The sequence below is a fragment of the Phaseolus vulgaris genome, chromosome 10 (assembly GCF_051622355.1).
Source record: "Phaseolus vulgaris cultivar YP4 chromosome 10, ASM5162235v1, whole genome shotgun sequence".
Taxonomy (NCBI): domain Eukaryota; kingdom Viridiplantae; phylum Streptophyta; class Magnoliopsida; order Fabales; family Fabaceae; genus Phaseolus; species Phaseolus vulgaris.
This window is the reverse complement of record NC_143507.1, coordinates 40,208,018-40,224,554: the sequence shown is the minus strand read 5'-3', so window position 1 is coordinate 40,224,554 and position 16,537 is coordinate 40,208,018. Positions and strand designations below refer to the sequence as shown.

The window sequence follows — 16,537 nt, the reverse complement described above, 5'->3', positions numbered from 1 at the left end:
GAAAAATAATTAGTTACTGTATTGACTAAATTAGATATTTAGAGACTAAAAAATTATTGGTATCTAAATTGATTTCTATTATTAATAAAAATTTATAAAATAATTTCTGCATTATACGAATAACTTTTTTAATCTATAAAATATTTTTTAATTTAGTCAAATAATAACTAATTATTTTAATTTTTAAAATTAATTTTTATTTAATTTAATGTGTGTATAAATTAGTTTAATTCTCATATATAAGGATAATGTCACATATATATAATATGTAACATTGCAATAACTATAGACCAACATCCTTACTTGTCTATTCTTTATAGTTACAATGATATTTAAAAAAAAAATAGTTGTTTTAAGGTGAACAAAGTACATAGCTAAGAAAAGAATGTATGCGATTTAGATGAAGATAATCAAAATTGTCACTGTAAATATAATGATAAATTTATGTGCATATACTTAAAATCTTAATAAGTATTTATATATATGCAAAGTACACTATATTGAAATGGTTATAATCTTAAATTTATAGAAAATTTACCAATTTTTATACTCAAATTTAATTACTAAAGATGCAAAGGGAGATTATGATAATTTAATTTACCTAGGGCAACAAACTTTTTAATAAAAACTGAAGTTGAGAATAATTTTAAACTTGGATATACCAAACTATATAAACATTTAAACATTTTTAAAAAAATACGGATTTAAAATAGAGTAATACAATTCAATTCTTTAGATTTAAATCTATAAAATCCAAATTATTTTTTTTACAAAATGTGGATTTGGTTTAATATTTAGACTTGGATAAGAATTTTTAAAATAAAATGCATGCATGTCTTAACTAATTAGTAAACATAAATGACGGAATTGTATAAGATAACGTGTCTTTATTAACTTGCATCATAGTTTTAAGGAAATGTCATCATTTACTTATATAAATATGATTAAATATTTCGTATTTTTAGTACAAGAAAATTATTATTAATTTGTAACTAATTTTAAATACTAAAATAATTAGTTATTATTGAATTAAATTAGAGACTATTTTAATACTAAAAAAATTATTAATATTTAAAATAATTTTTATAATTAATAAAAATTTATAAAGTATTTTTAAAATTGGTAGCTAATGGTTAGATAGCAATTTAAAAATTACTTTATATTTTTTTATTAATAAAATTACTTTAAATAAAATAGTGTCTAAATAGTATCTAATTTATTTTTTTAGATAAAAGTTTTCATGTTAGATATCACTATGCAAAATAGTATCTAATTTAGTTAATATAGTGACTAATTATTTTTGTCTCTAATTTTAATTATTATTTAATGAATTTATTGTAGTGTTCATTTTAGAATTGAAATAAATAATAAATTTATTACTTAGAGAAGAAAGATGTAAAATATAAAAAAATTTCTTAGCAACTAGTTTGACCATTAAATATTCAAATTCATTTATTCAGAATAGTACTTAATTTAAATTTAAAAAATAATACTCATTTTAGTTCAAATTAATTTATTATTGTTAAATTAGACCTATAAAGGTAATGGAAAGTATACTATAATAAAAAAAATTTAAAAAAAACACATTTAACATGATTTTAACCAAGATGTCAACATAACAAAACATATAACATAATCATTTCTGAAAACAACCATAATGCACTTCTAAAACATATAATATATAATCATCTTAAGATAAGATGTGAATGTACTACTATCATGAATGGAGACAAAACACAAGTAGTTTATCAAAGAAAATACTAGAATATGTAAACTAATTAGAATAAGATTATTCACAGAATGTTGTCATATAGGAAATCCTTAACACCACTTGCTACTAACATATATGCTCACAAAATTGCTAAGGACATGCATGTTGAATATGCACAAAAGTGAAATCACAACAAGTTTTGCTGTAAATTTTCTTAAGAAACTAGTTTTTCAGAGCAGTGAAATCTGGCTCAGAAGGCTTCGGAGGCATCAGGGGTAGCAATTTCTGTGGCTGTGGCACTCTGGTACGTTTACCACTTCGCAGGTGGCGCAATGCAGTTGATGCAAACCTTGATGCATGTAAAATGGCTGCAAAGCTTGGTGCGGACCCTTCCTCATTCTCCAAATTTTGAATCCTTTCTTCTGCTTCACGTAACAGCCTCTCTGCCTTCTTTTTTCTGTATCTACGCCATGCTGCTTGTATGAAACATGCACCCCATGTCTTCCATTGCAAGGAATAGAACCTGAACCAAAACTAAATGTAAGAATAATCCTAAGTTCTGTGTAATAACCAAAAAATGTCACACTGTGATCTAGTTTCATATTGATGTGAATGATATATGTTTGCTGACTTTTATAACAGTATAATGATAATTCTCTTAAAAGTTATACCAACATAGATTTCAGATTGGTTCACTTATCTGTTCATCAAAAATCATCTTTGACATGACTTTTAAGATTATAACTGTTATCAGAATTGACATTTTTTTCATCTAGTGCTTATATTATCTATTCATATATATTTTGTTGTAATGCTTTGCTTAAAATATAACGATGCATTATCAAAGAGGAAAAAAAGTTTAATCAGGTGAATCGTTGCCTGAAAGTGTGTTGGAGTTGTTTGTTGTTTATAAGACGTCGAAATTGGGAAGCAACACATTTCAAGTCCTCAGGCATGAGAGCAAAGGCTTCAACTTCTGATATAGTTTCCACAGTTCTAGTTGAAATGGGAAGATTTGAGGAGTAGTTGGGGTCCAAGGCCCATGTTAGAAGCTCTTCTCCACAGAAGTCACCAGCCTTGATCTCAGAGGAGTTGAAGAAACCAGTTCTTCCACCATTTGTTGTGGCAGTTGCAAGTGTTCCACGCATGATGAACAGCATTTCATCAACTGGATCCCCTTCACGAACTATGTGACTTTTCTCTGTGTACAGGACTGGCTTCAGTTTATCACACAGTGCATCCAACAATTGATTATCCATGCTCTCAAACAATGGCACCTAGATCAGTAAGAAGGTAGAATGTGTTAGAAGCATACGAAGGAGGAAAAGAAAAGAAGGTAAAAGAAAAAAACTCAGATACAGTTGCTTGAGTAATTTTCTGTATATCACTTATCAGAAGTTTCATAGATAATTTAATTTGCATAATAAGAACATGCATTAAAGGTAGAGTAAGTTACTGAATTGAAACTCCATTTCTGGTTGAATTTATAAACAAAAGGTACTTAAGGAATTCTGATTCTGATTGAAAAATAACACCAAAAACATATTGTTCATAAGGAAAGAACCGAGTGAATGGAGAGATGGTTATGGATGATACACACTTTTTTAAGTAGATCTAAGCAAAGATGGCGCTTTATGTCCCTTCTTAAATCTTTGGGGAGGTTGCGAATTAATGTCTCCTCCTCAACACCCCTATTTTCTTGCCATTTGTATTGTTCATACCGTCTAATTCTTTCCTTCAGGAAATCAGGTAGCATACGGTGGGACATCCACAGTTCTGCATCCCTCCTTTTGATTCTCATCTCTTCAACTCTGACAGTGGTAGATTGTAGATATTTCTGCAACAATAACCAACACAGTACCGAATCCATGAAATTCTACAAATGACAAGGGTGGGAGAATGAAACTAACTCTTCTATAACACTCCAAATTCATGAAAATTTTGTTTCTTATTTGAGGTTTTAAATCTGTCCCTTTGTCTGATTGGCCTTTAATTTGAAAAAATGAAAAATAAAGACTCATGAATTACACTGTATCTATGATTAGGGAGGTATAAATACACCAATGTATACAAGATCACTGTATTCTCTTGTCTATTATCTCATCTCATAGACTTACCTGCATGTTTCCAATAAGTGATGCAAATAGAACCAATCCAGAGACAGCAATGGAGATAGCAAAGATTATCTCCCCTACATAAGTACTTGTCTCGAGACCTTGCCCAACTGAACTGCAAAAGATCACAAAACAAATATGACTTTTGCATGCTTTTAGCCTCCATCTTAAGGTTGTATTATGCTTTCAGCTTGCATGGATTTGGATGCACGGATTTACGTTTGACTTATGTTTGATATGATCCGAAGTTCAAATTAAACATGCACTAATATCGGCAATTAGATAGAAAAGTTAGGAACAAAATTAAGAACACAGGTAGATTAAATGAAGTTCCTAAGTTCATAAAATGGAAATGTTGCATATGCAATCCAGAGAAGATTATTGGCCTACCTTAGACTGCGCAAACCCCACCAAAAGCAGTAGAAGAACTTGTGATGAAAATCAGTAGTTGATTCTAACACTCGAGACTTTATAGCTTCTATGAACATTCCAAAATTGAAAGGTTCCAGGTCTCCAATGTTTTGTAGATCATTGATAGGGCAAGAGTGATTAAGAAGTGATTGAACAGTAGAATTGTAAGATCCACAGCTAAGGTAGGATTCATGAAAGAAAGTAGTATTCTTCAGCTGCTTGCGCCAGCACCTCACCCTTGATTCTACTGAAAACAGATACCAGAAAGCTCCAACCACCTGGTAGTTGATGCTCATAAAACATAGCATGATTACTAGGAACATAGGTAAGGAGTTATGAACGTAAGTGACAAAATCAACTCACATGACTTGCTAGCATGTAGAGAAAAAGATTGTAAGCTGCTCCAGCCCATGCTGTCTCAGTCAATATGCCAGAAGTGCTTGTTACTTCTTTGAATAAAGGGTAGATCCGCAGAAGTCTTGGCACGTACTGGGCAATTACTGCATACTTCAACAAATCCTTTCCCACGTAAGGAGCTGAGCATGTTGGGAATAGGATCATAGCTAAAATCACCATCTAAGAACACATTAAAAGTGTTAAAACAACATCAAATTATGTCTTTCAAATAAAACTGAACTTAAATTTATTGTTGCAGTTGCCTTCATTTTGGATAAACACCAAGAGAATACATATTGTACTACTCAGTACCTAAAATACATACAGGCAGTTATAATATATGTGTTAGTGAAAAGAACCGCTAAACACTTATTACAGTTTACCTTATAACTCATAACTACCCACATTACTCACAACTCGACTTTAACTACCAAGTACACATAATAGCAGTCACATGTAAGAAAAACGTCGCCTAACAATTACAATAAAGTAGTCATTTTATTGGACTCAGGCCCAAAAGTCTATAAATACCATCATTTCCTCATGAAGTAGACCTAATCTTATTTTCATTCACTAACTTACAAAATCATTTATATTCTTAGTGACTTGAACGTCAGAAAAGTGTTCCACTCGAAAAGCTCACAGTATTTAATAACTCAGAAGAGAGACCGTTGATCCTCAGTAAGAACACATATACATATAAATATATTACAAGGCATTGAAACCATCCAATCCAAGGAATTAATTATATATTGAGTTTAATTGTTTGTCAACTAATCAATAATCATCTTTAGAGTGACTTTTAAAGAAGTCAATATCAGAGTTAACAAATTTATCATCGACCTTTTGCAGAGTGAGATAGTGTAAAAAATTGTTTACACATGTGTATTTTAATTAAATCTTCACATATTTAGAGTTTTGAGGTTACAACAATTAATTGATGGTTCAAACTGATATGCTAGTGATTCAAAATGAATTGTGAGATTTTCAACTGAGAGAAAAAGATACCTGAGGAAGTGGAATAATTGATAGAATGTCAATGCTGAAGTAAGAACTTAGGTATTTCCTGACTATGGCTGAAGTGTCAGCAACAAGCTCACCCCTTCCAAACACACGGGAGGAAGGTGCAATAAACCCGGTTCGAAACTGAAAGATAATGTGAAGAATGTAGAAAAGATCAAAGAATGTGCGGAGAACACTGGCAGTAATCTTGAGTGTTCCATCCAAATCAAGGCATTTTTTATCGTCATCAATCACTGGGATGTAAAAGAAAAGTGGATCCACAGAGATTGCCATCACACTTGTGATTACAAAAATTTTGTTCCACTTTTGAAGTGTTGGTCCCTGTGGATGAAGAACATGCCTCCTACAAGACAAATTTCTTATTGATTCTTCACTGACAGAACTTTGTGTTGATTGAACTTTTCTTTTGTGAAATCCGTCACTAGTGGAATCATTGAGCTCGATACTTGAAGATGAAAATGACTTCCAATCCTTAAACCTGGCCAGGAATATGAAACTCAGTTAAGAATCAAGTAAATGTTAGCATCAATTTTTTCCCATAAAAAATCGTAATATCAGAACTCCTAAAAGGCCAATACAATGGTTTAGTACCAATTACCAGAGTATAATAATCAAATTCCATTACTAGCAGTTAAAGGTAGGAATATTGGATAGTGTTTGTAACAGTGGAGTAATCTACTAATCTTGTTGACTAGATCATTTTCCAATTATTGCTTTCACTGTATAGGGTCAATTTGTCATATATTAGAGAAACATCTTTTAAAAATGCTTTTCTAATAACTTTTTTTCTGGTACAAAAGCAAAATGAATGACTGAGGCAGCATGAATATGCAGAGGCAGAATATATGATTCTAAAAGTCTGCAAAGAGTGCTGAAATTAAAAAAAAGGTTAGTTTGACAATTATAAGTTGAAAAGCACTAATTTAGAATTGTGATTTGGTTAATATAATTTTAAAATGGTTATTTTTTTTTTAAAAAAAATCTTTTTATAGTTATATTCTGATGTATGTTTGTCAAAAATGTAACAAAAATGAATTAAAAAAAGTAAAATTGCAGAAATACAAAACCAGGCTTTTAGCAAACGAACCTAACAAATCTCTGTCCCTTTGCAGTCATGATTAAGTTACTGCTGCATGCACTGAGAATAGAAGATTCAGGCCTGCAAAATTCAACTTCAAATAAAAACTTCTCTTCTTCAAAAACTCTAAATTAGTGCACATGTAACTAGTGAAAAAGGTAAACTATTTTACTTCTTTTTATTTTGTTATAAGTTCCCATTATTATTCTATACCAGAATGCTTCCCCAAGATTCAGTACTTTCTGCAAGGCTATAAAAAATCTTTTGCCTTTTTTCTCAATTTTTTTTCCATAACTTACATATTCAAAGTTATAACTCTTAACTAGAAAGCATCAACGGCTCAAATATTTACTTAAATTCATCAAGTCAATTAAGTGAAGTACACAACACCAAACTAACCACAACCAGAGTCAAAAGAATAACTAAAAGGCTAATATGAATAACTACATGTAGAACACAACATATAAAGATTGCAAAACTTGTTCAATCCAAAAACAACTAACTTCAAAGTTTCTCATCAGTGGAAAGCCGAGGAAGAAACTATGAAACTCTCTTCTGAAGGTTAAAACAAATCCAAAGAAAGTTTAAAAAACGAAGAGTAAACAAACATGGCTTTATGTTTTGCTTCTGGGAAAGTTAAAGAGACATGGAGTGAGTGTGTTGTGGTTGAGGAAAGCAAGAGAAAATGGCAAGAGTAGAAGGTTAAAGGAAGATGAACCTTGTTATTATGTAAAGGTTGGCTGAAAGTGCAAAGTTTCTTCCCTGTTTCCTTTACTTAGCCGAGGAAAAGCAGAAGTTGAGTAGCATAAGCTAAAGAAAGAAACAAATGTTGCATTAATAAGCCTTCAGCTAAAGAATTGTGATGGTCACGCACTTACTAGTATGATAGTGATGGAATGAAAAAGAAGAAAGAGTGAAATAAAGCAGGAGCAACACTGACATGACTGAGGTTGTTACAAGACTAATAGAGTCAAGTACATGCATGCATATATGTACATACATTACTACTACGTACCAACCCATCAAAAATTTGGACCTCATTCTCCCTCAAATTCACAAAATTTGGGTTTTAACATGAGGTAAACCTCCTAAAAGTGAGATTGGATATTTATCCATAGTCTTTTCATACTTTGAATTACACTATCACTACAAAAAAAAAAAAAAAAAAACTAATTTTAGAGACAAAAAATAATTAGTTGTTACAGTAACTAAATTAGAAATCATTTTAGAAACTAAAAAAAATTGATTTTTTAAATTGGTATCTAATTAGCTACCAAGGTTTTAACTACCAATTATTTAGTTTATAAATTTGGTAGCAAAAATATTGGTTGTTAATTAGAAACCATTTAACAATAATAAAAACTAATTTAGAAACCAAATTTTTTTTAGTTTCTGAAAAACTGTAACAACTAATTCTTTTTGTCTCTAAAATTGATTTACATTTCATGTTTTTTTTGTAGTGAAGGTACAAAAATAAATCAATAGCATACTAAGAAATGAGTTTAAGTTTGACTATCTCAAATAAATTTAATTTTAATTCAACCTCAAAAAAACAACTTACAAAATATGAGTTTTGGTATAGTTCTTCCATATTTTTTTTTTTTTTAATGTGATGGCAGATGATTGTTGTTGTTTGGAGTGTGAGCATAATTGAGATCTCAAGTTGTATAATAATACTTAAAACGAAAACTTTTATAAAAAAAAAGTTATTTTCAATTATGTAATATAATACATAAATTAATTTTTATCTTTACTCAATCTATAATCCCAAACAAACACCCATTAGTATAGTTAAATGTCATGCATATTAAAAAAATAAGAAATAACTAATCTACAAATTAAAATTAATTTACACAAATTAAAAATAAGAATATGCAGAAATTATATAAAAGATTTAACTTATTATCTTGTATAGACTAATCTAACCAATTAAAATTTATTTCATATTTTATCTTTCTTTTAAAAATATTTGTAAAAGAACTTTGTCCAATCATGTTAAGACCATGTTATTGACTTGATGTTCTATAATCAAATTTAAGTCCTATTCACCTCAAGGAATAAAATGTAAATGATTGGTTTTAAATTTTGGAGCAGTGATTAAAGAAGGTAATGTGTTAATCATTGAAGAGTTATTATCCCTTCTAAGAAATAAAAAGCACTACTGAGTTTGACAGAGGAAATAATAATTGATATAGCTCCAGACACTGAAGATCATTGTGCTGTGTCCTCTTATTCATGGCCCATCACAAAGCTGGTTTTAAATATCATGGTGACTCATCAATAATTGTCGCTATATTAAAGTAGTTCATTTTTTAAAAGAATTTAAATATGTAATTAAAACTATTTAGTTGTATTTCTATAGTTTTATTGTATTACAATTGTATTTTTTTACCATTTCTAGATCAAAATATAGCTTATTATTTATTTTTCTTTTCAATAGTTTTTCTGTATCTTTTATTTATTTTATCATTTTAAGTTTGAACATGTTACAGTATCACGATAACAAATACATGAATGATACAAATACAATGTGTGAACTTTTAATAATAAGTTATAATTTGTGTTTAACTGAAAACAATCATATAAATAAATAAAAAAATTGACGTGGGATAGTTTCAGTGGTCTCAATTATTACTAATTACGTTAAATATTTAAAGAAATTTTTTAGTTTACACTAGTACAAAATATAAAAACAACGATCCTTTATTTAGTGCGGTTTTGCGTTTAAACGCGTTTGTAAAAAACGTGATGGCATTTTTGAAAATAAATTGATTTACAAATGCGATCTTTAATATGACCACATTTGTAAATCGTTGGAATTGATTTACAAATGCGGTTTTACTCTACAACCGCATTTGTAAATCAATTTTACCCTAAAAATTTGAAGCGCACCACTAGTTTTAGACTTTCACTTTCTTCTTTTCCGCTCTTTGTTTTAACGTTCTTGTGCTCATTTTCAGTTTCTTCTCTCTGCATTTTGTAAGTTTCAGTTTCATTCATTCGTTTTCGTTTTCGTTTTCGCATCATTCATTATTCACTTTGTTGGCATTAGCATTTTGGTTTCCTAACTTCGTTTGTGGCATTTAGGATACTGTTCCATTGGTGTTCGCTGGTTTTTTGCTGCTCCGCCACCGCCACAGCTTCCGCCGCCGCCTCCGCCTTTGTCTTGTGCCTCTGCCACTCCCGATCACCATCAAGCTTGTTCACGACGGAAAGGTTGGTTTTGTATTTAATATTTTGAATTTATATTTAATATTTTGAATTTTTATTTAATATTTTGAATTTATATTTTTCTGTATTATAATATATATTTAATTAATAACTAATACAACTTGGAATTTATAACTAATAACTAATAATTTATATATTTGTGTGTATTTTGAATTTTTGTTTATTATAATTTATATATAATTTAATAAATTAGTTACGGAAACAACTAATTTATATATTATTATATATAAATTTGTATTATATAATTTGTATTTTCTTAAATTTATATTATATATTTAGTTAGTTGTTAATTACATTTTAATAAAAGTTTTATGTTATGTTAGTTATTGTTACTTTTATAATAGAATTATCGTGTTTGGATTGAGTCCGGGGTGTTCGACCCTCGGCAAATGTGTGAGATAGAATACTAATTATTAGAAAATCCTAACTATTCCAGAATATATAATGGATCGAGGTTGAATTAATGTTGTTCGTATAAGTGATGAGTACGAAAGGGGAGTAGAGGAATTTATACAATTTGCGATTATTAGTGGTCATGATGGAGCAAAGATCAGGTGTCCGTGCGTTAACTGTTTGAATGGAAGGATACTGGATGTGAATATCATGAGGGAACACCTGCTATGTGATGGGTTTCTTCGATCTTATACAACTTGGACATGGCATGGTGAACTATTAAATTTACCACGTGTTTTCGTAACTGAAAAATATGTGGGTTCTACCATGGATGAAGCAGTACATGATGATGGAGATGATGATCGATTGGAGGACATGATTCGTGATGTGGGAGCTGAGTGTTTTGCAAAAGCGCATGGATATGGAAGTATGTCAAAAGATGCAGAGACTCCTTTGTATCCTGGATCAACTAACTTCACACGGTTGTTGTCGGTGTTAAGATTGATGAATTTGAAGGCAATAAACGGATGGACTGATAAAAGCTTCCCGGAATTGCTCCAGCTGTTGAAGGATATGCTTCCAGAGGGAAATAGTCTACCTAATCGTAATTACGAGGCCAAAAAGATTCTTTGTCCAATGGGTATGGAGTACAAAAAGATACATGCATGTCCTAATGATTGTATATTATACCGGAAAGATTTTGAATTGTTGAAAAGTTGTCCGAGGTGTGGGTTATCACGTTATAAGTTGAAACAAAAAGATGATGATTCTATTGATGAAATGGAAAAGCATGGACCCCCAATGAAGGTTTTGTGGTATTTTCCCATCATTCCAAGGATGAAGCGTTTGTTTGCAAACCCAGACGATGCTAAGAATCTTAGATGGCATGCAGATGAGAGGAAATGCGATGGCATGTACCGACATCCAGCTGATTCTATTCAATGGAAGAAATTTGATGATGACTTTCCAGAGTTTGGTAAAGAATCAAGAAATATCCGACTTGGTTTAGCTACAGACGGAATGAATCTGTTTGGTAATATGAGTACAAATCACAGCTCATGGCCTGTATTACTAGTTATTTACAACTTACCTCCTGGATTGTGCATGAAACGAAAATACATGATGTTGTCTATGATGATATCCGATCCGAAACAACCAGGGAATGATATTGATGTTTAACTAAGTCCCCTAATTGAAGATTTGAAGTTAATGTGGGACCAGGGTGTTAAAGTATTTAACGGATTTGCTAATGAAACTTTCAAGCTTCATGCCATGTTATTTTGCACCATCAATGACTTTCCGGCATATGGTAACTTATCAGGTTATAGTGTTAAGGGTCACAAAGCGTGTCCAATATGCGAAGAAGACACTGCTTCTCAACAATTGAAACATGGAAGGAAAACAGTATATCTTCGGCATCGGAGGTTTCTTAGAAGTCATCATCCTTACCGGAGGTTGAAAAAAGCCTTTAATGGACACCAAGAGGGTAGTGGTCCACCAACTCCATTAACCGGTGTTGAGGTTTACAAAAAGGTAAATAACATAGACCACACCTTCGGTAAGTCAAAAAAAAAGTCATCTGTGACAAATATTTGGAAGAAGAAATCAATCTTCTTTGATCTTCCGTACTGGTCGAGGTTAGAAGTCAGACATTGTATAGATGTAATGCAAGTTGAGAAGAATGTGTGTGATAGCTTAATTGGTACACTTCTTAACATTAACGGGAAGACGAAGGATGGTCTAAATGCTCGTTTAGATTTGATTGAGATGAACATACGCGACGAGTTGGCACCCATAGAAATGGGTAAGCGTACATATTTGCCCCCAGCCTGTTACACAATGTCAAAAGATGAAAAAATTAGTTTTTGTCAATGTCTAAAAGGTGTGGAAGTGCCTCAAGGACATTCCTCAAATGTGAAGAGCCTAGTGTCAATGCAAGATTTGAAGTTAATTGGGTTGAAGTCTCATGATTGTCAGATCTTGATGCAACAGTTGTTGCCGGTAGCTATCCGTGGGATCTTACCAAAAAATGTTAGACATACCATAACCCGTTTGTGCTCATTCTTCTCTTTCATCTGTTGTAAAGTCATTGATCCCTCAAAACTAGATGAACTTCAAAATGAAATTGTTGTTATCTTGTGTGAATTGGAGATGTTTTTTCCTCCGTCTTTTTTTGACATCATGGTTCATCTAGTTGTGCATCTGGTAAGAGAGGTTAGATTGTGTGGACTAGTGTACTTAAGATCGATGTATCCTGTTGAGCGGTATATGAAAATTTTGAAAGGTTATGTGAAAAATCATTATCGTCCAGAGGCTTCAATGATTGAAAGGTACATAGCTGAAGAAAGTATTGAATTTTGTTCAGAGTACATGACAAAAGCAAATCCAATAGGTGTTCCAGCTAATTCATGGCACCACAGGCGTTCTACAAGTAAATGTTTACGTGGTGTGAATATTGTAAGCAAATCTCGATCAGAAGTCTTGCAAGTACATTTGTACATATTGAATAACACAAATGAAGTTGTACCTTACATAGAAGCTCATAAAGCCATTGTGAAGGCAAATAACCCAAGACAAGCAGAGAAATGGGTCTTGATGGAACATAATAGAACTTTCATGCCTTGGTTTAAAGACAAGGTGTTCAAGGATTCAACGGCATCACTTGACCTGGTTGGCTGCTGGATTGAAGTTTGATGTCATCTCATGTACAGCGTAAGTGAATAATTGTATATTTTACACGAACTCCATGGATGAAAAGAGTCCAGTTCAAAATTCTGGTGTTACTCTTGAAGCCGAGTCAATGCAGTTTTCGACTTCGAAAGATACAAATCCAATACTTGGATCAATAGCATACTATGGGTTTATAGAAGAGATATGGGAGATTGACTACACTAAGTTTTCCGTTCCAGTTTTCAAGTGTAAATGGGTTGACAATAAAAGTGGGGTTAAAATTGATGATTCAGGATTCACACTAATGGACTTTTGAAAGATAGGGTATCGAGATGAGTCATTTATAATGGTTCAACAAGCATCTCAAGTTTTCTACGTGAAAGATCCTACGTCAGAACATTGGTATGTCGTTTTACACGACAAAAAACAAGGGGAGACCATAGATGATATTGAAAATGGTGACCCCTGTTCATTCACATCAAAGATAATTAATAAAGATGACGATGTAGTTGATGATGTACATGCAACCCGTAAAGACCACAGTGAAGGAATTTACATATGAACTTTCAACCCCATGCAACCTGTAAATAAGCATTTTTTTATTTACATTTTTATGTATTATTTTGATAAGATTTTAATTCGATGCAGATTAACTAATGTAATTGTTACCTAATTTTTTTAACAGAAACATGGATGACGATCAAACCCCACTCAAACCTCGATCCGGAAGAGGTAGCAGAGGACCTACTAGATTGAAGCGTCTCGCATTGAGACGTGCTGCTGGTGAGAAGACACGTGTTGACATTGACGTCAACACTGGAGTGGCTTTTGGTCCTAAGGCAGATGAGTTTATGAGCTATCTTGGAGTTGTTTCTCGTGAGAGACTCTCCATTCTGATTAATTCATGGGATGAGGTGTCAGAGGTCGACCGTAACATGATCTGGGAGGAGTTCTGGTAAGCTTTACATTTTGATATAATGCTTTTTAATATTCATTGATTAATTTTAATTTGCTGATGTTATTTTGCAGGCAAACTTTGAAATTCCTGATGTGGAACCGCTTCAATCAAAGATTATATCCAATATCGGACTCAAATTTCGTACCTTTAAGTCAAGACTGACTTCCAGATACATTTTTGACGACCTTAAAGACGAAAATCCATGTTTAAAGTACAAACATATTGATGAAGAGACATGGCGTCTTTTTAGAGAAAGCCGTGAAAATGAGGCTTGGATGGTAAGTGAAGTAACTTTTTTGTTTATATAACATTAATAAGTTTATCTTATTTACTTCAATTTGTTTATTTCAATTATGACAGGATCGTCGGAAGAAAGCTCAAGAGATAGCTTTGAAGAATCTTACCCCGCACGTTATGTCTCGTTCGGGGTATCGAAAACTTGAGCAAACACTATGGTGGAAAAGGAGAAATCTCAACAGGGGACGTTGTCTGGGAATGTGGAAACAGGGTTCACTTCTCCTCCATCACCACCTTTTCGCCATGTAAAATGGAAGAGGGCCCGAATTAAAAAGTCGGGTGCACCAAGTTCTGAGCAATCTGGGGTTATCATCGAAAAAATTGTAAGTTATTTTTGTTATTTTCATTTATTTTAAAGCATTAATTATATTAATGATTGAAAATATGATTTTTGTGTACTCTTGCAGGATTCCTTGGAATCCGACAGTAAATTTGTTGTTGAAGGTCGTCACGATATCCTGGTTGAAGCAATTGGACGACCTGAGCACTCTTGTCGTGTTCGTGCAGCGGGACAAGGGGTCGGAATTAAACTATATTTTGGAGTTTCAGAACGACAGTCATCCTCCTCCTCCAAAGAGAACGAAACTCAAATGAAGACTAAGATACGTGAAGAATTAATGGAGGAGAAGACTGATTTGATGCGGCTAGAGATGAGAAAGGAGAATGATCGAATGCGACAAGAGTTTCTATTGCAACAAGTTTGTGCTGAGCCGATTGAACCCCTTGTTAGTCCCACTCCCAAGAGCACAAAGGGGAGTTATGCGGCTCCTCCAACAGGGGATGATATCAATGGGCAGACGAAGGATTGTGAGCTACTGGTAGTGGGCGGCAAACTTCCTCGGGTGGTGGCACTTGGAAAAGTCTATAAAAACGCCACCACCTTACATAACGTTCCTCTCTCCCCTGATGTGGCGAAGGTAACAGTTGAAAAAGTACGATTTCCTGATGCTCGTGTTCCACTACCTTTAGATGAGGTAACCACTGTGGCCGATGCATTTCAGACATTCGTTGCCTGGCCCAGAAAGCTCATTCGATCTATGCCCGAACCTCATGTAATAATTTCATTTCATTATATTATTTTTTATTTATATTTATATATTACATATAATTTAATACAAATGTTGTTTATCTTGTAGAAACTTTTTCAGCCACCAAGTCCGGAAAAGAAGCGTGAGGTTCCAGTTGACGATCCTATAGCTTCCCTACGTCTCATTGCTAGTCAGATTGGCAATGAACCTTTTCCAGTTCCGTGGGATAATACATTTTTTCAAATAAACACTGAACTGCCACTGATGATTTACAACACAGATTTATCAGAATTTATATCTGGGAAATAGGAGCTCAATATAAGTATAATTCAATTTTTTATGATGTAAGTATCTTTACCTATTATTCAATTTACTTTATGTTAAATTATTATTGATTATGCTTTTTCATAGAGTCTGTATCATTGATTATGTTAAAAACTTGTAGGTTTTTGCATAGAGTCTGTATCACTGAGGGGAAGGAAAATATGTATGGATTCTTAGATCTGCATATACTAATCTCGTTGGACCAAACTCAACTGAGACTCAAGCATACATCACTAACACCCTGGAAAAAGAGGGAAAACAAATTTATTTATGCCTTTGTATTAATGAGTAAGTTTAATTATATGTCACCAATTATTATTATTTAATGTTTTAAATATTTACTAACTCTTTTCATTGATGATATAGGCATCATTGGCAGTTACTTGTCTTATCAATGGTTGATAAGACTGTTGTGTGGTTCTGTTTCCTACACAAGAAGATTCCCACAAACTTTAAGGATATCATTGATACATAAGTACATTATAAACTGAACTTTGTATATGTTACTAATTAACCATCTACTTACGAGGTTTTTTATATTAACCAGTTCATGGCGTGGATATAACATCATAAAAGGTCGATCAATTTCAAATAATTTGAACTAGATAAGAATAAAGGTTTGTAATTTTTTTCTTTTTCTATTATCATTGTTTATCAATATACTAACATATTACTTTTTATTGAATTATAGTGTAATAAACAACCAAGAAGCTATGAGTGTGGCTATTACATTATGCAATGGATGATTACCATTATAAGACTAGGTGTTAAAACTGGTTGGAAAGAGGTACTATATATGTTAAATCATTTTTATAATTCTTGAACATATATATATCTGAAAACTAATTTATGTCAACTTTGCAATGCAGTTATTCACAGAAGAAACACCAATGAATGAGGAAG

General features: G+C 32.2%; 1 protein-coding gene across 2 annotated transcripts; it reads right to left on the bottom strand.

Annotated features, from left to right (window-relative positions):
• Positions 1–1,744: 1,744 nt before the first annotated feature.
• Positions 1,745–7,591, bottom strand: LOC137818666 (cyclic nucleotide-gated ion channel 1). 2 transcript variants are annotated; one of them, XM_068622220.2, is made up of 9 exons: positions 7,452–7,591; positions 6,743–6,814; positions 5,641–6,133; positions 4,600–4,812; positions 4,216–4,514; positions 3,829–3,940; positions 3,312–3,548; positions 2,591–2,988; positions 1,745–2,234 (listed from the first exon to the last, which is right to left on the bottom strand). In XM_068622220.2, exons 2-9 carry the CDS (start codon positions 6,769–6,771, stop codon positions 1,934–1,936), a joined length of 2,082 nt encoding a protein of 693 aa, XP_068478321.1. In that variant the 5' UTR covers positions 6,772–6,814; positions 7,452–7,591; the 3' UTR covers positions 1,745–1,933. The 2 variants fall into 2 exon arrangements, with proteins under 2 accessions (XP_068478321.1, XP_068478322.1); XM_068622221.2 differs by having other exon boundaries at positions 7,237–7,481.
• Between the last annotated feature and the right edge of the window lie 8,946 nt (positions 7,592–16,537).